This window comes from Vulpes vulpes, chromosome 3, assembly GCF_048418805.1.
Source record: "Vulpes vulpes isolate BD-2025 chromosome 3, VulVul3, whole genome shotgun sequence".
NCBI classification, from domain to species: Eukaryota; Metazoa; Chordata; class Mammalia; order Carnivora; family Canidae; genus Vulpes; species Vulpes vulpes.
In genome coordinates, this window is record NC_132782.1 from 14,760,464 (window position 1) to 14,788,040 (window position 27,577).

The 27,577-nt window shown below is 40.3% G+C and overlaps 1 protein-coding gene across 1 annotated transcript in view; it reads right to left on the reverse strand.

The window, feature by feature from the left end:
- Positions 1 to 906: 906 nt before the first annotated feature.
- The window catches only part of LRP2 (LDL receptor related protein 2), a 198,132-nt gene continuing 171,461 nt past the window's right edge, over positions 907 to 27,577 (reverse strand). The window contains exons 65-80 of the mRNA XM_072751869.1: positions 24,799 to 24,930; positions 23,545 to 23,676; positions 21,576 to 21,719; positions 20,003 to 20,168; positions 18,215 to 18,343; positions 16,788 to 17,008; positions 15,794 to 15,970; positions 13,442 to 13,561; positions 11,102 to 11,192; positions 10,240 to 10,307; positions 9,933 to 10,050; positions 9,092 to 9,221; positions 8,150 to 8,251; positions 6,124 to 6,231; positions 2,672 to 2,743; positions 907 to 2,486 (exon numbers count right to left, since the gene is read on the reverse strand). Of these exons, the coding sequence (XP_072607970.1) occupies positions 2,325 to 2,486; positions 2,672 to 2,743; positions 6,124 to 6,231; positions 8,150 to 8,251; positions 9,092 to 9,221; positions 9,933 to 10,050; positions 10,240 to 10,307; positions 11,102 to 11,192; positions 13,442 to 13,561; positions 15,794 to 15,970; positions 16,788 to 17,008; positions 18,215 to 18,343; positions 20,003 to 20,168; positions 21,576 to 21,719; positions 23,545 to 23,676; positions 24,799 to 24,930 (2,072 nt within the window). The 3' untranslated portion in view covers positions 907 to 2,324. The remainder of the gene's footprint in view (positions 2,487 to 2,671; positions 2,744 to 6,123; positions 6,232 to 8,149; positions 8,252 to 9,091; positions 9,222 to 9,932; positions 10,051 to 10,239; positions 10,308 to 11,101; positions 11,193 to 13,441; positions 13,562 to 15,793; positions 15,971 to 16,787; positions 17,009 to 18,214; positions 18,344 to 20,002; positions 20,169 to 21,575; positions 21,720 to 23,544; positions 23,677 to 24,798; positions 24,931 to 27,577) is intronic.

The following is a 27,577-nucleotide window of genomic DNA, read 5'->3' on the forward strand; positions in this document are numbered from 1 at the left end:
GAAAAGCTAAGCAATATCCACCTCAGTCCTGTAAATAGTGGGTGCCATCCCCACCCCGATGCTCCCACAGAACTTCTGGAACAGCTGTCCCAGGCTGGAGAGAGGGAGGCGGGCTCAGAACCAGCACCGGCACCAGGAGAGCCTACCCGGAGGGGCAATGGGAGGGCCACAGTCTGCTGCCTGGAGAGGCCGGAAGGCACTAGTAGGCTTTCTGATCCCCTTCCGGGCTACACTCAGAAATGACGCCGAGCAGAAAAACCGAATTCTCATAAAAGAAATTCCCAAGACTAATTTCATACTGAGCTTAACGCCCAAGACAAATACCAAAGCTGGAAATTACAAGCATTTTCCAAGCGCAGGTTCTCTTGGCTTCCTTTTACTCTTCTAGTCACACTTTCTGTTGGCAGATGCCACCATCCCCGAGTTCATGCATCCAAATACACCCCACTGAAGCTTGAATTCCAATTTGGAACAAAACCCTCTCCAGCTGCGACCATCCTCACTGCTCTTCCGTCCGGCTCAGCGGGAGGAGCTCTAAGATCCCTCAGCAGTGGGTACTTTCACTGAACTCTGGAACACAATTAGATCTGAAAAGGGGGACCTGGCACAGGGCCTGGAATATAAGGAAGAAAAAGAGGAGGTGGAAATTGACTTTGAAAGCAATTAAGGGGGCTGCCTACTCAGAGTTCAGGTGGGAACCTAAGGAGCTGACTCCTCTCTGAGATTAATTACCCCCCCAGGCCTGTCAAGGCTGGATGTGCTGTGAATCCCCCCTTCTCACCACCTCCCTCAACCCTGGGCACCTCTAGTTCTCAGGTGGCCGGCCAAGCACTCAAAGCCCCAAGCTCTTTGCACAGTGAAATACAACTAATTCATGAGCTGGTCTTAAGAAGCACACGAAAGAAGTCTGATAAAATACACATTTATTAGAAATTTCTCAGCAGCATCATTTCCATTTGCTTTTCTAATCAAAGTACATTTCAAAAAAATTATAAGCTCCCAAAATATGAACCACAAATATTTTGAGAACTCCGTAATAAAATAATCAGTAGTACATGTTTCATCCATCCATCCATCCATGCATTCATTCATTGTTTTAAAAATGTGCAATATTAGCACAGAGAGCCAGAAATTCTACTTAGTATGGAAATTGTACATTCCTGTCATGGTTCCCATTGCGGAGACTATACCCACTATTCAAGAGAAAAATCTAGGCTCTACAGTACATTCCAATACAAATGTACGATTTACGCAAAAGGACCTAAAAAAAAAAAAAGGCTCAAGAAGAACAGTTTCCCTTTCTATTCATGTTCAACTGAGGAAATAAATAGTCATAATGATATTTTCACACACAGAAACGAAAACCCAGCTGAGGCTTTGCTTAACTGGTATTTGTTTTGCACCATCCTTGATGAAGACACAGATTTGGTTTTAGTAATTCAGCTGTTGAGCTCCAGTGTCCGGGGTAGGTAACCACCTGAGATGCCAGGAAGGATGTAAGATACCCTAGGGTCCATCAGGCACAAGGCTTCACTCGATTAGATACAAACTCTTTGCAGGAGGACACCTGTACTTCATGACACAGAACTTTCTCATAGATGTCACAAATAAGAATGTTGCCTTGGCAGCTAGTGAGGTAACACATGTGAAAGTGTTCTGGCTAGGTAGCACAAACATGCAGAAGGGTGAACTTGAGTTGGTTTTCTACCTTCTGCATATCTCAGGCGTCTACAGTCAGATCCAGATGTCTGTACAACACATGGCACCCTCTATCCATATGCCTACTAATCAGGTTACAGGTAATATTGAACCTTAATTAAGTGCCGAGGCGTAAAAATGGACCCAAGGGTGGGGCCTGGATTCCTTTCCTGGGTAATTCTATAGGGAATAGGAGTGGTACCCCTTCTTTAGACATGGCTAAAGGGCCCCAAGTCAATTCCTTTCCTTGTTGGATCATTTACTGTGATGATCACCAACCAATTCAGCAGATATTTTTATCAGCAAATTTAATGATGTGATAATCTTTGCAAAATTTACAAATGTACAATATATTTATAGAATTACCTTCAGATAGCTTCAGTGCAAAGATATACATATAGTACATTGTGATAATTATTTGTAAAAATATGAGACGGCGTAAGTAAAAAAGAAAAAAAAAAAAGACACACAAGGCAGAGTTTCCATGGACACTTCCAACTATAGGCAAACCGGGAAAAAATATATTTTTTTAATAAAGTACTGAATGTTAACTTTTTCTTCATCTGTTTGTAAAAAATATATGTGCAAAAGTGTGTTTCTAATTATTCCCTAAATAGCTGGCACAGCTATACCTCAGAGTCTTCTCTAACAAGGTTTGCGGTGTCTGTAAAAGTGTCTTCTGTTGCAGTATAGGTTGGCACTGGATCTCTCTTTGGAGAACTTTTAGCAGGGACAGAAGGCATTGGAGGTGGGGCCACAGCAGTACTGTCCTTCTGTTCATTCTCCATCTAAGACCACAATGAAACACATATCAGCCTTTTTTTCCCAACATGACTAGGAACAGTTTTGTGTGAAGAAAACGAATTTTTGCCAGTTTGCTCAGAATAATCTGTGTATATCCAATTTAGCCAAGCAAATGATTGCTAAGGAAGAATGCCGAATGCTCGTGCTAAGAAAAATTGTCAACAATTACCTCTGCGTAGATTGGATTTTCAAAGTTAGTGGTTGGTTTCAGTTTTCGTTTGAAGATATTCCATTTTGTTGCCTAAATGGAAAGAGGGAAGCAGAAAACTTTCAGTATTGGAATTTTTTTTTTTTTTTTTTTTGCGTGGATTTGTTCCCCTGGGTAAGTTTTAAAATGTCTTCTTAGTAAAGGAGAAAGCAAATTGGGACCTGGGACCATGTGACCTGCCCCCTGGGTAAACTGTTCAGTTCTTCCTTAGATGGTCCCCAAACAAACTGAAAGTCTTGGGGCTCGTTTCATCTAATAGTTCCAAACACTTCCTTGATTTCACATGTATAGTTGACAGTATCTGTGCGTACAGAATCTAGAAACTTTAACAGAAACAGGCAAGAGATTTCTTCAGAGGCTGCCAAAAATTTAAGGAAAAAGCCAGACTGTTCCTCTCATTTCCTAAAATGATGGCTTGATCCTTGGTCAACTCAAGGATATCCCTTCTCCCCCTTCATCATTTCCTCCTGTAATCAAAACAGCCACCGAGATAACAAAAATTAGCATTTATCGAGAGTTTATTATGTATCAGGGGTTAATCTAAAAGTTTTATAAGTTACCCAACTCCTTATCCTGGCAACTTGGTGAGTTGGGTACTCTTATTTTACAGATGAGGGGACAGTCACAGCAAGCTCATATAACCCAATGGTGGGTGGAAGAGCAGGGAACGATTACAGGACTCAGAAGCCCATAAACTGAGGAACCCAAAGAGAAATCACCCAGACTATGGTGGGTAGCCCAGGTCTTGCTGAAAAGCTGCCCATAGTGCCAATGCTAGACACAGCTCTGGCTGCCAGATGGATGGAGACAAAGGAATAGAAAGCAAGGGAACAGTCACTCCACTCCACCAGGTCGCTAAGGTAGCACGTATACTCTAAGCGTATCTCTTGCTCTGTGAAAGTAGAGGGCCAACATGTGAAGGAGCGCGGGGTGCACAAGACCACAGAAGACCATTCACTGTAACCCACATGTAAGTGAGCACCTACTCCATACATGGCCACCACCAAGAAAATGATGAAGACATTCAGGTCAAGAGCCTGGCCTCGGGGAGCTTACGCTTATGGAATGGGCTAGGTGGAGTTAAGCGATTACTAACAAGAGGAACCATGGTGATTTTCATTTTTATCTCCTTGGGAAATCTGATGCACGTCAACAGGACTTTTGGGAAATGGATAGAACTGAGTCACAGGAATTCATGTTCCTTGATTTGAGTACTTTGAGCCAATTTACTGATGAAAGATAGATTTGTGAGCTTCTTTGGCACATCACCATTAACCTAAGGAGATCCTAACCAAGTGCCTCTACAGCTTTAAGTCACATGGGCTGCTTTCTCAGTACCCAGGAGACAACTGATACAGGGAGATCACCAGATCTACCACGGAGAACAGATGCTAGAGGGTCTCAGCCTTGCCCGATTAAAAAAAAAAGAGCTGATACACTGCAAAGATGAAAATGAGAAAGAAAGGGACTATAATTGGTAAAGATCCACTCTCATTTGAAAAGCCTTTCAGTGTTCATTTTGTTTCTGATGATAGACGTGCAGGTCAGAGGCTGCAGCCTCCCCACCACATTCTCCTTCCTGCTCAGGCTGGGAAGGAGCTCTGTTTAGTGAAGAGGATCACTAGACTTGAAATGGACTGGAAAAGAAAAATAAGTGGAGAATATAAAATAAATCTGGCCCTGCCTTGGGCTTGAGTCTGATTCAGGGAACATTCAAGAAACATGATATTGTGACATTCAAGTATTTTGAAGTCTGTGGAAAATTAATCTCCAAAATCCACTTTTAAATGTAGGCTAAAGAAAAAAAATCAGTCCCTTGAAAAATAGGAAACTGAAAATTCCTTTCTAAGACAATATTTGGATGTATCTGGTGTGTGTGTGTGTGTGTGTGTGTGTGTAGAAGGAATGCGTACATGAAATATAAAAAGGTAGACAGGGACCTCTGTTATAAGCTCTTTATTACCATTAATTTTTTTTTTTTTTTTTTAAAGAGCAAGTGAGCAGGTTGGGGAGAGGCAGGTGGTGCAGAGGTGGAGGCAAGAGGAGGAAGAAGAAGAGTGAGTCTTAAGCAACCTCCATGCCTAGCACGGAGCCTGCCCCTAGAGCCCAAGGCAGGGCTTGATCTCAAAACTCTCATATCATGCATGACCTGAGCCAAAAACAAGAGACAGATGCTTAACTGACTGCACCACCCAGGAGCCCTCATTAGCATGGATTTTATTCAACTTTTATTTTGATCCAAACAAGCTGAACAGGAACCAGTATCTGAGGTGCTAAAAATCTAGCATGACTCCCAAGTTAACTCTGCAGACGCCCATTATGCATATAGATCACGCAGTTTGAGAAATAAGGATTTTGAAATGGTCAGATTTCTAACCACCCTTGGATTTGTGTTTTCACATTACTTTATAGAAGAAGTCATAGAACCTTAGAACTGAGCCATTCCAGATCCTTTTGGTCTCAATTGGGAATGTGGGGGGAGGCAGAGTAGAGGATGACTTCTGGAACCACGGTGCTCTGGGGGAGACACTACTGACACTTAACTGGACAGGGGCCAGGAATACTAAAATGGCCTGCAATGCACAGAGTTTTGTACCACAAAGAACCATCTCACTTCATATGCCAATAGTGACCCAATGAGAAACATTAAGACTCTAGAACCCAGAGGTGAATAGTTTGTCCAGATCAGACAGCTAGATCTTATTTAGCTTCATATGTATCCATTAAAACTAGTGAGAGATTATACATTAACACAAAATTTTACATCAAACTTATCTACTGAATTTCTTTCTGTGGACCAAATAGTCTAAAAATTTCATGCCTGAAGGCATGAGATAGAGTATCATCAGTGGTCTTTTTTTTTTTCTCTTAATCTCCAGTGTTAAACACTGTGCCTGGCACACCGAGGGCAATAATGTTGGTTGGTTGGACCTGGATGGATAGATGAAGAGTATAAAGTAGTGCCATCTCGTGGTGAATACAGGTAACAGCAGTAGAGCTAAGACAGGACATTCTGGAAACAAAGATGTTAACACTATAGAAAATTTGCATTATGTAAAAAAGGAAAGGGTCCTTGACACAGTGAGCTCATTCTTCTTATGAAGTCATTCTCTAAAATCAAGCATCTTTGGTCTTAAGAGCCTAGGTCCAGAAGACTGTCACCTTTCTTTTCTGTATGGTCTCCCATGTCACAAGGGATATCATTCCTATCCCAGTCAATGTAAGAAATGTGGCTTTAGTTAGAGGAAAGTTTTCAATTTATTATTTTTTAAAGATTATCTTTATTAACTGCCTCCATATCTTGGGTCCGTGAGCCTATCAGGGTCTCCCTAATTTACCTTAGCATCAGTAAACCCAGCAACTCCTAAGCCTTTTGCAAATCCTGTATCATTTCAGTAGCCGGCCACTGTTACCTGAGTTCCATCAGCACTTGGGGAAGTCGGCTTTGTGTCTGGAGCTATTTCAGAAGGGTTTATGGGACTTCCGTAGTTCTGGTTATCCACATTTCCAGAAGCAGTAACCTGTGCACATATGAAAGGACATTACAGTTTTGAAAGCTGTGAAGCTTCTTATCAACTCTGGTTCTCTTTACTACCTTGCTTTCCCACAGGCATGGTGAAGCACTAGTTTTCTTATATGAGACCAATTCCATGGTTTAGGACTATACATTATTCCCATCTCCCCAAATCAGGAGCACCTATGTCATCTATGTCATGCCTTAATCCTGGGAGGCAAACACATCTCACTTACACCCTCATTTGGCAATGACAATATTACTTAGTAATGTGTTGTCCATGCTCTCTCATTCCCACTGTTGACCATATTTTTAAGTGAACCACTTTGGTTGTATTTTGGCAACCAGATCCTAGAGGAACAGCATGAATTATTCCCAAACTCAGAGAATTGAGAATCTTATCTTTGGACATTTAGAATAAAATTAATAATTTGAGAGAACTCCTTAGAAGAGGCTGAATGTTTGAAACAAGAGGCATAATGGAATTGACCCCCCTCTAGACATTTTCTATGACATTCATGTGATTCCAAGTTTCCCTCTTAAGTCCAAATTACCATGAATATGCAATAAACAAATTACAAGATAAAAATTCACTATTTTTCCTATATTTCTACATTCACTGTTTCACTTCTCAAAATGGACGTGTGGTTGTTTTTTTTAAAGATTTTATTTATTTACTCATGAGAAACAGAGAGAGAGAGAGAGAGAGAGGCAGAGACACAGGCAGAGGGAGAAGCAGGCTCCATGCAGGGAGCCCGACGTGGGACTCGATCCCAGGTCTCCAGGATCACGCCCTGGGCCAAAGGCAGCTCTAAACTGCTGAGCCATCTGGGCTGCCTGAAAATGGATGTATTTAAAAATGCCTAACGAGATGCCACATCTATTTTATTGCTACCTGGCTATCAAAGGGTCAGGTAAAATGCTTTCAAGATGCAATTATTTCTGATCTTAGGAAAGCTATTCATAAAATAAACATTTTATTTTTAAAATGCATCGTATAGGGGTGCCTGGGTGGCTCAGTGATTGATCTGCCTTCAGCTCAGGGTGTGATCCTGGGGTCCTGGGATCGAGTCCCACATCAGGCTCCCTGTAGGGAGCCTGCTTCACAGGGAGCCTACTTCTCCCTCTGCCTGAGCCTCTGTCTTTCATGAATAAATAAATAAAATCTTTAAAAATAAATAAATAAAAGGCATCATAGCTTATGACTTCAAAAGAAGTTTAAATATTAACAATGAAACCATATATCACAAAGGCTGTAGTAGTTTTTGACAAAGGAAGGACAGGTTAATAGTTATAGACATTAGAAGTGGTGTAGGAGTCACTGACCCAGATCCAGTGAAAAGTTCTTTCCCTTCATCTATACACCTACGTCAACTCCCTGCTCCTCTTAAAAATGAGTGAGCAACAGGGCTGCACCAAAGGAAATTGAGATCTCCGCCTATCAGTTCTGGAGGCTTTTGTACTTTTCAGTAAAGTACAGGGAAGGCAAGCATAGGGAGGTCACCTCAAATAACACCCTTGTGATACCAATAAGAACCCAGAGAGTATACCCAGTCCCCCAAATCTCTACATAATGACCTGACAATCATTCACTTGTTCATTTCACAAATATTTACACAGAGTCGGTGTGTGCCAGGCACTGCTTGCCAAGCCCCTGGATGGACTCATAATTCTTGCTCTGACCAGTCAGAATGAAAAGGCTCTTGGTCAGCACCCCATGAATGGCTTCTAAACCCCAGCAACTATGCAAAAAGTTGGTGTCACATCCTTGGGTCAGTCCTGTGACTGCATATAGTGAAGCTGAAGAATGGAACACTTGTGTTTCCTTCCACTTGAGAGAAAGCTAGGAGAACCCTAAGAGGATATTATTCAATAGAACAAGATACAACAGCAGCAGCACCTGAAAGAAAGGACTGATTTCTCACCTGGGTTGGCTGAACCACTTTGATATCACTGTCCCTGGATGCATACATTGGGTTTTCAAATATTATGGGCTGCTTCCCCATCTCCATGGCAAAGTTTTCACTCTGATGGAGGAAAAAAAAATCTGGTCTCTACACAAAGAAAGGTGCTCCCCTCGTACTTGGAGCAATGCCAGGTACTATGCCAAATTTACCCAAAAAGAAATTACAAAGAAAAATAAAAGGCAGGAGTCTTAAGGCTTCTATATAGCAAACCATTACATAAAGTTAACAAACGCAGTCATTTATCAGATCAAGGAAATGGAAACACACTGCCTAGATCCATGTCTTTGGCTCCTTACTACAAATATATCACTTCGGGACTGGGTTTGCACAACAAAGAAAAGGGTGAGTGGTGGAAGAAGAGCAAAGAGGAGAAGAGGGAGATGGGAAAGGAGAAAGAATGGATAATATTGTACTTTTATGCAGGGGCAAATATGAAAGATTTTGGGGGAAAAGAGAATAGTGAAAAGGATTTTCCAGTATTGATTATAGAGACTGTACCAGTCCACTTCCCAAAATAAACCTAATAACCATTTGGTCCTAATACAAGAGGTATTACTGTACCCATTTTACAATCCTTTTTCCTTTCATATACAAAGAGTCACCACATAAAAAAAACACCATGCTCTCTTTCTGCCCTCTCCCAAAGAACATAAGACTGTTTAAGATTCCCATTAAACATACCACTGCTTACGATTCAACTGTGACTGAGAGCAGGGGTTGAGTTCAATTTTATTACTAATATTTTTAGAGACCTGCAACAAACTTAATGTTTCCTAATTTTATAAAGACTATACTGAGAGGCATATTGCTTCATCTTTTTTTTTTCTAGGTTAATTTTATACTCTCTAAAGTGTTTCTTTTATAAAACAGTAACAATGACAACCTTGCAACCACACTCACCATCACCATTGATCTGTCAATAGCAGACTCCGGCCCAAAACCAGATACTCCAATATCCATGTTAACATCCGCTCCTGATCTGAAGGTCACCCCATTTCCATTTTCAGAGGATTTAACTAGACTGCTTAAGCTGAAAAGAAGAAATTGAAACAATGTGGTTTTTATAAAAAGATTTTGTTTAGTTATTCATGAGACACATACAGAGAGGCAGAGACATAGGCAGAGGAGAAACAGGCTCCATGCAGAGAGCCCAATGTGGGACTTCATCCCAGGACCCCCGATCATGACCAAAGCCAAAGGCAGACGCTCAACCACTGAGCCACCCAGGCGTCCCCAGTACGCTATTTTTTAAACAACCTTTTGCAATAGTTCTCTCTCCCCCATATTGCTAAATCTTCCTTAAATGGAGTGCCCGATTCCCACTCTGATTCACACATCAAACACGATAGGAAGTTGCCTGACCTACAGGGAAGTGTTAAAGCACATTCCTGGGTGCTGGAGATCTAAGAGAGCCCACTTGGCACTTGCAGGAATAAATCCTGGTCCATCCCACAGACTGTGCTCTAGCCTACCCTGAATGCCCACCAGTGGGCACAATCATTTGAATTATAAAATGGGATTTGCACTCAGGCTTCAAAAAAGAAGCATTTGATTACGAAGTTGTGATTTGAAATGAATGCTTTAAGTTCATCACTTTTTGTTTCTGCAGAAAAGGTAAGCTGCATGCTATGCTTTTTTAAAAGAAAGCAAAAAAAAAAAAAAAAAAAAAAAGCACCTAAATTCTTCACAGGGTCACATCACCCAGGCTTCTAAAATCAGTATTTCCCATAATAAAACTGACCTTGGTAGCTTGGGCAGGGAGGGCAAAAGGGAGCCAGTCCTCCTGTAGTGGAAAAATCCTAAGGCTGCCAGAGCTCCAACTATGATGATCAAGATGATTGTCAACAGCACTGCCACTGCTGCCATCAGAGAGGGAATAAGAAGTGACCATATCAGCATGTGGAAAGGGAAAGGAACCAAAAGACTTAACAGTGGAAGCTGGGGGTAGGGCCAATCGTTCTTGGAAGCCTGAGTTAAGTAGAACATAAACAGCATTCAGCTTAGGAGCTGTGGGGCATCTCCAGGTTGCTCACATTCTTACAACTTACTTGTTCCTGGAGGGACGCCTTTTGAAAGCCCTATTTCACAATATTTTCCCATGTAGCCACTGGGACACCTGAAAGTAAAAGAAGAATTGCTCACAAGCTGTGGCCAACTTAGGCTTCCGTAGTTGCTTTACGAACACATGAGGCAGAGAGAGGTTTGACTGAGCAAATTACATCGAGAACAATCAGTTTATTCTACCAAGGGATGGATGATGAGCAGAGAACAACAATCTGACCGTGAAATCCACTTTCAGTGGTGTGGCTATGACATCTACGGGATCATCAAATAAGCCTGGTGGTGTCTACCCTACAGAATTCTTCAAGAATAAAACTGGGAACCATGATTGTGTTCTCTCTTCTGACATGTATTCATTAAATACATTTTAAAGACCTCCATTTATCTTGCTCCATGTAAGAGCTTTCTCAATAATTCTTTTTTTCCAAATCTTTAGCCCAATCTCTGCTCATCAAGAGTATTTGGGCTGAAGCAGCTCTGCTGACAACTGGTCTCCCACAATCCAAGCGTAATTAACACCAGATGAGTAGAAAATGGGGTCATCACTTCTCTAACTCCTTGTTAGAGTTGGCCCACAATCCTCTGGCATCTCCTGGGGGAGTGTTGGAGATGCAGAATCCTGTGAACGAGATGGGCATTTGATCCAGATGTTCTTATGCGCAGGAAAGTTTGAGAAGCACTGCCTTAGTTTTCTGTCGGACTCTTCCAGGGAAGGGCAAGCTGGTCAAGATGTGAAAATTAGTGAACTGGCCAGGTTCTTGCACTTGTTTTTTTCTGGCTACTTTGTCTCACTCAAATTCCCCCAGAAGAGACAAGGCCTCCAGCTCAGACCTCAACATTCAGACTTACTTGCATTTGGGGAGGTCATTCTCATCAAAATAGCAATTTCCTCCGTACATACACCTGCATGGGGGGGGCATGTTGATGGGACTTTCGATGGCTGCAGAAAGGGAAAGCCATGCATGTGTTAGTGTTAGTCAGCCACGTTTGGCAGAGCACCCAAACCATGCAAATCTGTGTGGGCCCAGGGTCAGGATGGGGAGCGGGTCGGGGTGGGGCAGCAAAGCAGGTGCCCTATCAAAACGTTACCTTCCACTCAAGTCCCCAACGAATTTCTTATCAGTAATAAGGTTTTGGAAAGTAACATACATTTGGTGGAAAGAAAGAGGCAATTTATAGCATTTTTCCCCCCCCAAGACAGTAGAGAGATGCTACTCCAGAACGTACATTAACGTTTAAAAGAGACTTGTGGTAGAGGAATCTCTCAGGACATTTATGTCCTCATGCGAAGTTCTCAGAATTCTCCTCTGCAAGCCCAGTGAAACACAAAAGTTCAATTTGGGCACACCTCAAAGTCTCAACCGAAGCTTCCAAAGCATCAGAGAGCCATCCATCAACTGACAGAGACACACAATGCAGAGGCGTGAATGCCTGGCAGAGAGCTGGTTAGAGATGTCCTATTTTTTAAGCCCTCCAAAACTGCCCTCTCTCTGGGCCCCTGCTCTAATTCAGCCCCCACAGACTCCCTGGTTGTGCCTGATGGGGTTGTTGGTGTTCCCACAGCTCATACCTAGAAGACGTGTTCACTTATTTCAGGAGCTCAGATGTCCTGCTAGCTCAGTCCCTCAATCTGAATCTCTACTCAGATTTTACTTTATCAGAGAGGCCTTCCTGGAACTCTGTGTAAAGGCAAGCCAACCCCCACCCCACCCTCATCCCTCTTTCCCTGCTTTAGTTTTCTCCTTTTTTGTTTTCACCACCTGCCATTATATATCTGGGGGAGGGGGGACGCTCTGTTTATTGTCCTATTAGAGTATAAATTCAACAAGAGCAGAGGATCTGTTTGTTGTGTTCACTCCCAGCACTTCGTTATCTCCCACATTTAGTGCCTGGCACATAGTAAGCACTCAATAAATACTTATCAAGTTAGCTAATTAATATACCAAACCAAGACTTCATAGGGAATGACTAACCACCATCGGCATGCTCGCTTTGGTTAAGTTCTTTCAAAAAGAATCTTACTATAATTCACTTGGCAAGAAATGTAAGTGGGGAAAGTAGTAGATGAGGTGACAATTTGGCCAACACTAACCCCTGAATGTGAAATGGCAGTTAAGTGTCAGAACCAATCATCATAGGACAAATGTCAAAAGCCTGGAATCATTGTTTGGTTCAAAATATTGCTGAATATTGAAATCTTGCCAGTATCTCTCCAGTAACCTTGGGGATGAGAGTAGGGACAGGGAAAGGGGAACAGGGGAAGCAGTTTTTTCCCTTTAAGTTCATTCTCTAAACCTGCCAACTTCTCAGCCTCCTTGGGAAGAGTAAAGGTGGGGCCTGTATAACTGCTTTGCTCCCCCTGGTGGCCAAAGGTGGGTAAGCAAGGCCCCATCAACTCAAACTAAGGGACCTGAGCCACAAAACGGGCCACTAGTCAACTGCAGGATGATTTTTTAATGTGCGTATTAAGAATTGGACACTAGGGGAAAAAAAAGAATTGGACACTAGGTAGGGACGCTAGTCATTCCCCATGGTTTATACACACCTTAATTTAAGAGTCATTGAAGAAAGGTATTGCCAGGAATAGATCATCCACAGCCCTTGGGATGAGAAACCACTGCTTCCTTATTCTGGCCTCCATCTCCCAACAACATAAGGTATCTTTTAAAATGTGGCCCTTTTTCACTCATCACAACTTTTAAATGAGCATGTGTGGTGAACAGTGCCCCTCCTCTTGCCTTCCCATCTGTACTGGATAAGGTCCCCCACCTTCAGGAACCTAGTTCCTCACTTGAGGAACTCCAGTTAAGGCCGATTGAATTATAGAGCAACAGATATCCAATATGGGGTAGGGAAAGGAGGTAAAGGCCTTATAGAAAACCCACTTCCAAATATCTTTACAAAACAACACAAGAGTAGATTTGAGGGGACTGAGTCTATACAGATCCAAGCAAATAATTCTCAGCAATCATTGGGACACCAGTTCTGTTTGGCTCCCTAAGTCCCACCCAGCTTTGTTCATATTTTCCTCTCTCTCATCCCTCTGTTGAGCCACTCCATCCTTCAAAGGACCCAGCACACAGGGATTTTTCAGGCTCTTGCAGAAGGTGAAACGCAGATAGGGAACCTAGTGAAGAAGGCAGAGGAATATTCCCAGGGCCCCGTTGGCTGCCCCAGCCGTGCCCCTACCTGCGTTACAATCAGTGATGCTCCCTTCTATGAATGTGGAGCCCTGGGGGCAGGCACAGCTGTAGCCTCCGGGTCTCAGAAGGCAGAGGTGACTGCAGACATTTTTACAGCGGTTGGGCACTGGAAAGCACATGAGAACAGTGGTTAGGGTCTGAGGAGGGAATGAGTATCCCAACCAAGGATATGCCCATGATCTGAGTTGTGGCCCTGCCAGGTGAGATCAGAGCCCAGGCAGTGTCCCAGCCCCTGGAAGCCACATGCCACTCACCTCAGTTACACTGCCATCTCCCAACCTCCCCACCAAAGTGGCACAGTCCCTCCATCCTACTCCCATATCACTCACATATTCTATGGCATTACTTATCTCCTCCCTTGTCCTGGCAGGTTTGGAAGGTAGGTGTTTAGTCCACTGCATGACCTCAAAAACTAATTAATGCAAAGCACTTTGAGATAGTTCAAAAGACCAGTAAGACCCTATTATTATACCAAGATTTGTCATTACCATAGATCATAATGTATCCAAATAATATATTAGATATGATTTCCACCCGCCCTTGTAAGAGGACTTTCTTCTGGACTTTGGTTCTCCTACTTGCAGGACAAGGGAATTTAAAGCTGCAATTTCTAGAGTCACCTGGGAACGATTCACAACTATTGATGCCTAGTCACAGAAATTCAGATTTAAATTGGTCTAGGATGCAACTCAAGTGTCACCACGAAAAGCTTCTCAGGTAATTCTGGAGTCTTCCGAATTCTACCTTAGCTTATGTTATGATATCTCCAAGGTATAGACGATCTCTAAATTCCTTCTCAGACTAACATTCTGTCAGAATGGTTAATGGGCTGATTCTCTGTCACCCAATATGTAACCACAGACATAGCAAGGCTATAATATAATAAACCATATTCCAAAGTCGCACTCAACATCTGCCCATCTTCTTCAGCAATCTAGAGCAAAACTTTTCAAACTTGAATGTAATACAAATCACCTAGGGAATCTGATTCAGAAAGGGTGGGTAGGGCCTGAATGTCTTGCATTTGCCACCAATTCCCATAAGATACCAGGGCTACCAGTCCATGGCCAACACTGGAGTAGGGCCTTAACCAGTAACATCAGCATCAGTTGGGAACTTGTTAGAAATGCAAATTTTTAGGCCACTCAGGCACATTAAATCAGAAACTCCTTAGGTGGGGCCCAGCAATATACATTCAACAAGCTCTCTAGATAATTCTGATACATGCTAAAATGTGAAAACTATTGGTCCAGAGTAAAAGCTAATCTGGCACAGCTGGGCTAGGTCTCTGGCCTACACAGTAATCAGTACTCTCTTATGGGGGCCCAGCTGACTCCAGATATTCCTCTAACTCCTAGGTAGCCTTCTCTACAAGGGCCAGAGAGCGGCTCACGATAGGTACTGTGTTCTCCCTCCTGTCTTTAGAACTGCCCAGCACAAGGGCCCCAAGAACATGGAAGACATAAGAGCTATTTTATCAGTGGGGTTTCCTGTATGTTAGATGAAAATAAAACCTCTTTATACAGTTTTGCAGATTAATGGAAGTAACAGATGTCTGAGTGAACAGTTGAAGGGAGAATTGGACTTACAGAGCTTAATAAAAGTCTATTTCCTTTCCTCACTTCAAGAATTTCTCTTCCCTTTTACCTGACTCCATTTGATGGTGAAGGATGAATTAGTTAGAACACGGAAACCTGATGAAGCGTGACCCGCAACTAAGAAAATGGGACAGTGGGGAGGAGGTAGAAATGCATATAACTAACAGGTTTTTTAAAAATATATTTTTATTTACTCATGAGCGACACAGAGAGAGAGGCAGAGACACAAGCAGGCTCCATGCAGGGAGCCCGATGTGAGACTCGATCCAGGGTCTCCAGGATCAGGCCCCGGGCTGAAGGCGGCGCTAAACCACCGAGCTACCCAGGCTGCGCGTAACTGACAGTTTTAACCTGAGGCTCATGTAGCTCAGGATAACCTGACTAGCCTAGCCTTGGAATTAAAAGAGTATGTAACACCGATGATGTTGATGAAACCCGTTGTAACCCACCTACACCTAGCAGAGGGTGGATGCCTACTGGATTCTGTGGTCCAGAAGTATATACCTGTAACTCCAACGAGGACTGAAATATTTTTACTTCATATCTGCTGGTGATGTACATAATTACATCTGACCTCCAATTTTATCTTTCTGTGGTCAAAATGGTTAAAACACACACACCTTTCGTGCACCAAGAGATCAGACTATTATAATCCACTACCACTTTCCAATAATACAGCCATTAATTTGAAATAAGGTTTCCAGATAATAAGGAACATCTTATTCCAAGGTTGGGGTTACCTGATCGATCATATCTATGTTGATGGAAGATTCGAACTTGAGTGAGCCATGGGTTTACCATCAGCATTTTCTCTTTCTCATCTTGCCCAAATTTATCTTGCTTCCATACTTCTCCCTTATCCTTAGATATCCAGTAAAACTGGCCTTCAAAGATGTCCAGACTATATGGGTTCATTGCTGCTTAACCACAGAGGGAAACAAACAAAAACAAAAAACAAAAAACAAAAAACAAAACCCAAAATTATTGAATAGAAAGTTCCCTACCTCTCTTTTATATCAGGTGTCATTATGCTTGAATTAAACCCTAATACAATGCCTTGATATTCCAGGAACATTCAGGCAGACCTTCTATACATGTGACCACAACAGTGTGCTATTTGGGAGATCAAGATGACAGACATTAAACTAGATTAATGCCCGCTGGTTTATGGCAATTATAGAGAACCTGCTCACTTTCGAGTTGCTGATCTAATTTTATTTCTGGACAATAATTTGAATGGCAGAGATTCTGGGTCTTTTTCTTTGAACATAAGACAGCACTTGTTGGGTAAAGCTGATAGATAATGGATTGCTGCAATTCTGCAGAAATCTGGATAAGAAAACAGAATGTTTCTTTCCTTCTAGATGTTTCCAGTTGTACATAATAAACAACTGAGCATAATAAAAACAAATGGGTCTAGAAGTGGTAAGACATGGATTTCCATTGGTACGCATGAAATGCCACTTAGGGCACTCAGGGCAACTTAACAGGAAACTAGGTTATTTCAATTATCTGTTGGTAAGAATACCTTTTAAAAATTATGTTAAAAGGACCAAAAAAACCCCCTTAACTATTGCTAATAGATTCATTTGCACTTAAATCAGCAGCTGCGGGTTGGAGGGAGTGGTATCTAAGAAACTGTATCAAATGAAGATCACATTGCTTCTGGAGAAAATGGGCAGATACTAGAAATATACTTCGTGGTTATATATTAAATTCTAACCCATTTCTAACCTGCATTTGCAACAATTCTCCTATCAGTCCCATCATGTTTTATAGTTTCAATATTGTTCTCCTTGAAGTCACTCCAGTAGATCCGGTCATTGTTCAAATAATCAATGGCAAGGCCAGTTGGCCAACCAAGGTTCTCTTGAACCAGGGTTTTCCGATGCTGTCCATCCATCCAGGCAGACTCGATTTTAGGTTCTCTGCCCCAGTCAGTCCAGTACATAAGCCTGCAACAGAAGGTTTTCTCCTTTTAAGATTTCATCTAGTGAGGCGTCTCCACTGAAGCAGAGCAAAAACTTCCAACAGGGAAATCAACTGTTTTTCATAGAGGTCTGGGTGCTAAGTGATGCTGTTTTTACACTTTACTTTTTAGAAGATGGGGTGAGAAGAGGAGGAGCCAGTGCATCTGTGGTCTATCCTTCCTGAAAACTTTCTCAATAGAAATTGCCCAGCCCTGTTCAAGTATATATATTCAGACACTTTAAAATGTATAATTACAAGAACTGTTCATTCTTCATAAAATACTTATTGAATGCCTATGTGTTAGCAGCGCTATCTTGCATTTGAGATGCATCAGTGAATAAAATAAGGATTCCAATTTTAAAATGGATTATTTTGCATCCAATTAATAATTATAGGAGAATTGCATAGGCCAGGGATTACATCACTTCAAATACCTGGAAAGGACCAGGCAGGCAATATAAATGAGTGGAGCACAGCAGTTATGAATATCAAGTGATTATGAGAGCAAGGCCTTGTCTAAAAGTTCCAGGCAATACTGCATCAAAAAAGGCATCCCTACTGGGGAACCCAAGTGGCTCAGTTGGCTAAGAGTCCAACTATTGATTTAAGCTTAAGTCATGATCTCAGGGTTGTGAGATCAAGCCCTGCATCAAGCTCCAAGCTGGGCATGAAACCTCTCCTTATCCCTTCCCCTCTCCCCACCTCTCTAAAAAAAAAGAAAAAGAAAGGCATACCTACTTAGTATTATCAGTTCTCATTTTTCAAGCCAAAAATACAGCGTAAATTTTTTTTAATGTTAGTAACTAAGTTTTCAAAACCTTAAAGCTCTGTTTAGTCCAATATAGCCATATTTAGCCTACCAGCCACCACTTTGCAGCCTCTAGTCTACACCAATCATCAGGTAGAGACCAATTCTTCAATTCTATTGAGAAATGCATGGATTTTAGACAAAATGGGCTATGCAAAAAGTGTGGCCAGAGGCCTTCCCCTTACACAGTATCAGTCTGAAGCTTGGCTAGTTCTAAATGATCCTTAGGGCATACTATAATTCTTTAAATTAGTCACAGATACCATTCCAAAAAGTCCAAGGACAATTTTAGTACCATTAGGAAAAAAATAATTAAAGATATAAATTTTTAAAAATCCACAGGAAAATATCTAGAACATGAAAGACTCCTTCAAGTACCTACCCTAGTTTGGGATTCACAACCACTGCAGCTGGTTGATCCAGTCCAGTGGAAATCAGCCACTTTCTGTACCTCCCATCAAGTTTAGCCACCTGGATCCTTTTGCTTTTGGCATCTGACCAGTAAATATGCCTAAATTCAAAGGGACAAAGTTAGATATCTATAAAGTCTAGACTGATCACTTCTGAGGGACAGGTTTGAAGATGAGAGCATTCAGTTTGGAAGCTGGGGCCAGTAAGACAACTACTTAGATACCAATGAGCAGATGGGAGTCACCCTCTCTCAGGAATGCCCCAATCTCTTCAGCCAAGGGTTTTTGCAGTTACAAGTGGAAGAGTAAGGGATAGAGGAGGACTCCTGCCTCATCAGCCAGGATCAGTGATGATGGTGTGTCTCACATCTGGCATTGCTATAAGACATGTACTTCCAGGTGGGAAGTCGTAAGGCACTGTTTAGCTGGCCCTTTAATTCCAACTATGAATCTGTCTCTGCTCAGTCAAGAGCCTCACTGGAACCAACTACAATCAGGCATCAGCTCTAAGGATGAGTGGAAATTGCCTTTCCAAAAAAAGAAAAAAAAAAAACTTAGCAAGGCCATCCTGCCTTATTCTACTAGTAGGGTGGCGCATCTGTCTCTTATGAGAAGGAAGATTTCTATCAGCTTCTTCACTCACTCGTTCATGAAGGCTGAGAAAGGAGTAAAAACTTCAAACATGAAGACAGATCTCCTATTGCCTGGCTAATTTTCAGAAGGCAGTGCTAAAGTCTATAGAGTTTCAAGTTACTGACTCTCCAAGGCCTTGATTCCGGATAGAAAATGCTGAAATGAGTGCCCTGATAGCCTGTGGGCACAGCAGGGACCTAATTAACTTCTTCAGAGATGTTCAAGTCTTCCAGGAGCGCTAGACAAGTTGTTAAAAGGTGAAAATTAATTTATGCTGCTAATGACTCTCCAGTCTCCCAGAGGGCAACAAGCCCCTGAGCCTTCCCTCTCAAACATTTTTTTATTATTCATTCATTTTCAAGGAGATGGGGAATTCTATGAATATTTGAGCTCTGATCCTAACATAATTGCTTTTCCATAAATGTCACTTACGATGCAAGGCTCTTCCTTGAAGAAGTGGCTTATGAACTTTTCCACATTGGTTTGCATTTCCTGCGTCTACCTGATAATAAACCTACTTAAGGTTCATATTTAGGGATCATACAAAATGTCTGGCTCTGGTCCCTCAGGTTCTAGAAAATCTAAAAGAGCAGAACAAAGCCGACACCACTATTAAACCAAACCCAAAGATTAAACAGGAAAGTCAAATTTCCAATCTGTTCAGACAGTACAGCATGCTGAAAACACAAGATGTGTATTCCTGCTCCTCCAAATAATTACCATAGAGAAAAATGTTTCATCTCAACTGCCTTGCTGGAAGAATTGGGAAGCTGTTCCATTTCTTCACAAAATGAATAGTGCTGCCATACTGAAAGTTATAATTTTGGAATCCAAAACTCTGTTGGATAAGAATGCTTTCCCGCATATAAAATCTTGACCTCGGTGCTTTCCCAAACATTTTCATAGAATACACAGAACATAGGAAATTAGAAGGTTTATATAACACCTCAGGGTAAGCAGAGGTGGTTACTGGGGCTAGAGCAAGCCCAGGCATCACCCAGCTGCACCAGCGCCATGTGCTACCCATAGTTGGACCAGCTTAACTCACATGCCATGGCAAGCAGTAGAGAGGTCTGGCCAGGAAAACAGAATAGACAAGAGGAGAATGAGGCTATGGCTAAACTTACCTTCCAACCCAGTCCACTGCTAATCCATCTGGTTGCATTATGTATTTCAGGTTCAGGTTAACTTTCGACACGAGATTATTAGTACCAGATTCAAAGTTGGGGATGTAGGCACGTTTGATAGCACCAAAATCAGAGCCATGCCCTAGCACAGTATAATATACAACACCTGCAAAGCAAGACACACAGTTGAGTTCCATGTTAAAAACATCAAGTAAGGGCGGAACTAGGGTCTAATTAGGTGAACTACTGTTCATTTATTGACATCTCTACTTCCCCATTGTTCCTATAAGAGTAATAATTCAATTACACTGATTTGATCAAACCTCAAGACATCATACTTGAGCTACTAGCTACAAATACTTTCAACTGATAGCTTATTGATACTGACTTAGCTGTCTCTATTTCAAGGTAACTTGCTAAAATATATTTCAGCCAAGGGGCTATTTACTCTCATTAGGATCAAGTTCTAGTTTCCCAAACAAAATGTATAGATAAACCAGGGGCAGGCTATTCAATAACTTGTAGTAAAGGAGCTATGTAGATGAGGAGTCCTATTTTCTGTATAGACTAAAGGAGAGTAGACAGCAAACAACTTAAAAAGCACAGGAAGACTGTGAAGGTCTTTGCCATTCTTGAAGAGTTTATTGTATTGAGTAAGTGTGTAAACACAGCCATAATAAATCTTACATAGCATAGTTACTGATAGTTTGCAAAGCACTTTCACATCTGTTATCTCATTTCATCTTCAAAGAACTCTCAGAGGTAGGCAGGCAGACAAGATTACAGTCCTTACTTTACAGATAAGAAATGGAGAATGAGATAATTGTTACAATTATTTAAGGTTATAAAGCTTAAGAGATGAGGGAAATAGGCATAGAAGATGAGTTTTCTGATTCCTGCCTCATTACCATCTCCCACATACCCCACAGTCATGAAAGACTCAACAATAAACATTTTTCATATTTTCATCCATTGAACTAAATTTCTAAAGCAACCATTGCATACACTGTACTAGATGTTGGGTCAGATGCTAGGCTTGCAGAGTTGAATTAGATTCAATCCTGTCTCCAAAGAGCTCATGGTTAAAATTCAGGGAGAAAATTATGTGGAAAGCTGTAACTCAGTGTAACGTGCTTTAGTAAAAGCACATATAAAACACTTATAGGCTCATGAGTGAGCAATTATGGAACTGTGCCCAGGAAGGATATAGAAGATGTCAGAGGAGATGATATTTGAACTGAGTCTTTGAAGTTTGAATAGAAATTTTGAAGGGTACAGTGACAGGGAAGAACAGTCCCTGCATGAGCAAAGACAAAGAGATATTAAATAAAGGGATGAGGTGGTCCTAAAAGGATAATCCCCAGAGATGGGAGAAGGTTTGGTTAAAAGTTGAAAAAGCTTTGCTGGAACACATGGCCACACTATGCCCACACTCCAGAGCATGCTGGATTAGGAGGAGCTTCCTCTTCCACTCATGCAACAAAATTCACTCATTAAAAAACAGATTCTCCAAAGACCTTACAATTTAATAATTCAATTAATATCGATGACAGATGCCAAAGTTCATACTCACTGAGACCTATGTCTTCAGGATCCCAATCATAATCAATAGCCTGAATACGTTCTTCGCCTTCAAGATAATCTGAGAACTTCTCAGATGAGAGATTATATTTTCGAATCCGGACATTTTCGGGCAGTAGCAACAAAGGAGGGTTACCTGTAAAAAAAGACAAGGGCTGCTTTATCTGTTTGCATTCCATCTGAATTCTTTTTTATATAAAGTAGATATAAAATAGCATTTGTTTGGTTTGGTTTTTTATTTAAATTCAATTAATTAACATATAATGTATTATTGGTTTCAGGGGTAGAGATCAGTGATTCGTCAGTCTCCTATAAAATCCAGCACTCATTACATTGCATGCCTTCCTTCATGTCCATCACCCAGTTACCCCATAAGTTTTTATAGGAATCTGACTACCTCTGCTAATTAATAGAACTAACTATCCAACTGGGGTGGAAAATCTGTGACTATGGACATTCTTGTCTCCATTTTCAGGTGGAAAGCTAATATTTCTGTTAGGGATGTTGTTCTTTACTCTTTGTCCTCTGTGGGTAAAGGTTTAAAGCAAGACAAGATTGAGACCCCTAGATAGTGTCCTCTTTTCCACTGATGTTTTTCTTTATTCACTGACAATAAAATAGACAAGATTATAGACAATCTCACAAAAGAAATATATGTACAGTCCTACTAAAAGTTTACCAGGATGTCCTCATTCCTTACTCTTTACGGACAGATTTTATGATTCTTTTAGCAGGTAATCAGGTCCATGACTCAATTCATCTTCCAGCTAATGACAAAAACAGCTTGTTCTTGTTCTTACCCAAAGCAGCTATTTCAATGGTGACTCATCCTGAGGTGCATTGTCTAGAATTTTTAAATTTAATTTACTTTCATAATGTCAATCGAATCTCATTTGAGTAACTTTTGAAAGTTCACTTTATATATTTCCTCTGTCTTGACATTGTATTTTATATGACTATGAGCATTTATTTCAGTCATCTCCTTAGTTAAAGACTTAAATCGTTTTTAATTTGCTGCCTAATTACCAGACCAACTGCTCAAATGCCTTTACCCTAGTTTTCATTTAGTGTCAAAAATGTTTGGGGGGTAAAATATTTAAGTATGCTAATCAGATGCATGCTTTAAAAGCCCAATTTGTATGAAGAAATTGAACAGCCATTTTACCCTTAATTTGCAAAGTAAAATGTTATTTCCTTATCAAATTCTTTACACTCTAGCACAAATTTCAAATTCAAATCTATAAGACTTGTAAAGACCTATAACCCTTGAGGGGATAAGCTGATTTAGATCAGACCCTTGGAAATTTGAACTATAATACTTCTGCCACACAGTCTTTCTCTTTTGTCCTTTCTATCTAGTACTTACTACTGCTTTCTATGAGGCCCGACTCTCAGATACCAGCATTAACCTAAGATGTAGAACTAACAATTGAAGTTATAAATGAACCAGACTTTATCTGTGATCGGCAGCCCATGAACAGTAAAGAAGATTTATCAACAGAATGGCCTTGATTTGCCCCAAATGAATATGACTGTTTTTTGTGATCCATTTTGAATCACAGTGTCTCAGACCTTGATCTTGTAGTGAGAACTGGAGGGCTTCATTAATCTGTCGACCATCATTGGACAACAAAAGCAAGCTTTTGTTGTCTTAATATTCTGGAAGGCAACATCTTATCCAGTTTTTGAAGTTTTACCAAGGTGGACAAGAGGCTCAGCCCAGAATAATAAATAACACTGACTCCTATTTTAATTCCTATGTATTTGCGTGGGATTGTAGTTATTGTTTTCATCTGGCAGGAGAGAGGAGAGAAGAGGCTGGATGGGCATTGGAAGAGAAGTAGCTGGTGAATTAACAATAAGACTCTGAGAGTGTAAAGTTTATTTTCTGGTATACTGTAATCATCAAAATTTATTTCTCTGAAAGTCAACTGATTAATCCCAACACAAACCCATCATACCATCAGCGGCGCATCGTTTTCCATACTGGTCACTCACAGACCTGAAGCCTTCAGCACAGGAACACTCATAACTTCCTTTGGTGTTCTGGCAGTTCTGGGGACAAACCCCAAACTGCTCACATTCATTGATGTCTGCAGATAAAATAAAAGCAAATATACAACATCTGCTCCCAAACATTCCTTTGAGGCCTCGTTTCTGTTTAAATCCACAGTCATAAGCAATGAAGCCTGAGGAGGCTGCAGATGAAGATAAGCCATGTTGCCATCATTTGTGGAGCACTTATTAAGCTTCAGATATTGTTTCACATGCTTTTCAAGCTTGTGCCTCATTTAATTCTCCAAAATGACTGCAATATGGACAATTCTTAAACCCAAAGTCCCAAAGAGAGTAGGCAATGAAGACAGAGTTCGACTGCAACAGAGTGACTATGTGAAATAGCAGAACAAAATTTCCACTTTTGGAGAGCAGCTGTGTGTTGGTGTTGCATGGTACCACCTCCCTTGGCCTAACTAGTTTCAGGAAAGGGACTTGTTCATTTGGTTTCTTCATTGAGTTCTTAAGTTTCAGCTTCCAAAGAACAAAAGAACGGTCTCAATCATCTGAGTATGACATGACACATCATGAGTTAGAAACAGCCAATTTAAATAATGAAAGACACTTAAAATGATACTCATTCCTTACCATCTTGATAAGGTACCTTCCAATTTCATACATTAGATCTCACTTATGTCTAGCATAAGTAGGTATGTAATAAATATGTGTTGTTGGACTTTGAGGAAGAAAGTAAAACTTGTGTTTATTTATTTTTTTAATTTTGATCTCCCACACTGATAGAATAAGCAGTCATCATTTCTAAAGCCTTAGGAAATCTTACCAATTCCACAGACATTACTAAGAATGAGCTATCTGCCTAACCATCTGCTAGGGACTGGCAAGAGAGCATGGAAAAAAAGTAATTGGCATTCCCAAATGTTGTGGATTTTTTGTTCATGACCCAAGAAATTAATGAGCAAAACCTTAACATTTGTCATCATTGCCTATATACATCATGAAAGTACAGCTTACAGTCTCAATCAGAACTGATCATCACCCTCTAACAGTATAATTATTGGTGCACTTAAGTATTTTAATGAACTAGAACCAAGAGTTTAGTTCTATTAAGGGAATTAAACAGTGGTTAATAAAAGGGAATGAGTGGAGAACCTAAATAGTATGAGGATCTCCTAATGGGAATTGTAGGAAATATACTCTACCGTCACAGGAGTTTCTGTCCAAAATACTGGCTTTGAACCCAGGTCTACAGGAACAGATAAAGCCTCCTTCATTTAACTGCGTACAATTTTGTTCACATAGATTCTCTGCACATGATCTTTCTTTTCCTGTATCTGGAGAAACAATCTTAGCATTACAAATGAAAGACATAAACCTATTTATCCCACCTATCAAACCCACCTGAGATGTATATTATACGACATCTCAAGATAACCTCTTTCCATAAGTCTTTGTAGAGAACCGAAGGCCTTTGTACTCAGATATCTGGTAATGGACTAGATGCCATTTATACAATTGTATATAATGTTAGATCCTTGAGGCAATCTTCCCTATATTCAGCACTGCTAGGCTTCCCAGGGCATCTAATTCCAGAGTCCAGAACCATGAAGTCAGGGGCTCTTTACAACTGAACCATCTGCTCCATAAACATATATATATATATTATATATAAAGATATATAATATAAAAATAATACATGTAATATATATCCTATTAGATGTGTAATAAAGGACACTGATACAGTTTAGAGCAACATAACAAATAGGAAATTATAAATTTATAAGAAGACCAGTTGAGATATGTGTATACATATATATCAAGTGTTAGGGCACAGTAAAATGCATACAGTCATAAATCATACAACTACTCTAAGAACCATGGGTGGCATACATGGAAAGAAATTTTGCAGTAACATGTATGAACCAAGGACTTTAAAAATATTCATACTCTGTTATCCAGTTATTCCATGTTAATAAATTTTCCTTCAAAAAGAAAAAATGTGCAGTATGATTTATATGTAAGGATTATAAATTGTTGATAAAATTTTGAAAACAATTTGAACAATATGGTTTACTCTATTTTATCAAATCTAAGTAAGACACCATTAGACTCTATTGATGCACCATTTTATGTAATGCTAAAATAGAAAAACTGTGGAACTTACACTGTGGCAAATTATCAATTGAAGAATGATCCTTGTTTCAGAGACATTTAAATGTGAAAATAAACATGCATCTTACAATCAATGAATTATGATTATCTACATGAGGGACTGCTAGGCAATCATTCAAATTCATGATTTCAAATGATACTTTTTTTTTTAAGATTTTATTTATTTACTTATGAGAGACACAGAGAGAGAGAGGCAGACATAGGCAGAGGGAGAAGCAGGCTCCCTTGCAGGGAACCTGATGAGGGACTCCATCCCAGGACCCTGGGATCACAACCTGAGCCAAAGGCAGACACTCAACCACTGAGCCACCCAGGACCTCTCAAATGATACTTTGACATGGAAAATGTCTATAACAAAAACGGAGGATAAGTCTTTTATGCTAAAGATCGAATATATCTTTGAATTTTTTAATATTAAATGATTTTTGCACATCTATGCACAAAAAAGACAACCAAGGTACATCAAACTTAAGACTAGTTCTCTTTTAGTTTATGGGATTCAAGTGATTTTACTTTTAATATTAATATGTTTTCTGGACTTTATAGCTTTCATAATCTAAAAAAAAATTCAACAATAGTTGAATATGAATAGTACGAATAACCTTTGTTATCCCTGCTGTTCTGGGGTCCAGATACTCCAGGGCAGACTTTTAACAGCTCAGATTTCATCCTCATACTTCATTGTTCATAAGTGCCCTGAGTTCTTATCTCTGTCAATATCTGTCAAAGCCATGTTTGAGCCCAGGAGACTGTAGTATCTCCTGGTTCAATTCTTCCGAAGCAAAATAGATTTATATTTATCGGTCTCCTACAGTAGGAAATGAGAGTCCCTTAAGGGTATGATGACCACTTATGTGGTTTAAATATACTAAAAACATTGAGTTTCAAAAAAGAAAAATAACCACAAAATAGCACAATAGCATTCAGTGAAATGCTGCCCCTGGAGTTTATACTTCAAAGCTATATACTTGAAAACCTTAGTTTAGCTCTTAAGAATTACACATTACTAAATAAGTCTATTCAGATTTTTTATTTCTTCCAGGACAGTTTCGTTGTTTTCTAAGAATTTGACCATTTCACCTAAGTTGTCCAATTTATTGACAAAGTTTCTCATAGTGTTCCCTTATTATCTTTTAAATTTCTGTAAGGCTGGTAGTGATGTCTCCTCTACAATGTTAATAAATGTGACGTGTTTTTATTAATTTGGATAGTCTTAAACCAGTTACATAATCTCTTTCAGTCTCATGTGTATAATTAGACTCTATAATCTCCTCCTACGTATAAAATCTATAACATGACTAAATGGTCCAGAAGGTAAACATTTCTGGACCAACTGCTCCCCTGAGTGACTTATACTCTATGAAGCAAGAGTCCTTCAAACAAGAGCAGAAGCCTTATAACATTTTAAGATTCTTCCTCAAGTGAGGAACTTATAACTTCTTTCAGTAATGATCACCATCTTAATCCACAAACAACAGATATATGCAAACATATGACACTCTAAAAATAGTAATGTCTCTCCTTTCCTGATCTTAAAATACTCTTTAAAAGCAAACATATGCCCTGAACACTCAATCCTGTTTAAAATGAAAAGAAGAGAAGGGCAAGAAAAGAAGAGAAAAGAAAAGGCAGTGGATTAGTAGCACCCAAGAACTGGTATTTAACTAATTTGAGAGAGATCAAAAGAGCGCACAAACAGAGCAGAGGGGCAGAAGGAGAGGGAGAAGCAGGCTCCCTTCTTGAAGTAGACTCCCTGCTGAGCAGGAAGACTGATGTGGGACTTGATCCCAAAACCCTGGGACAGGGTAA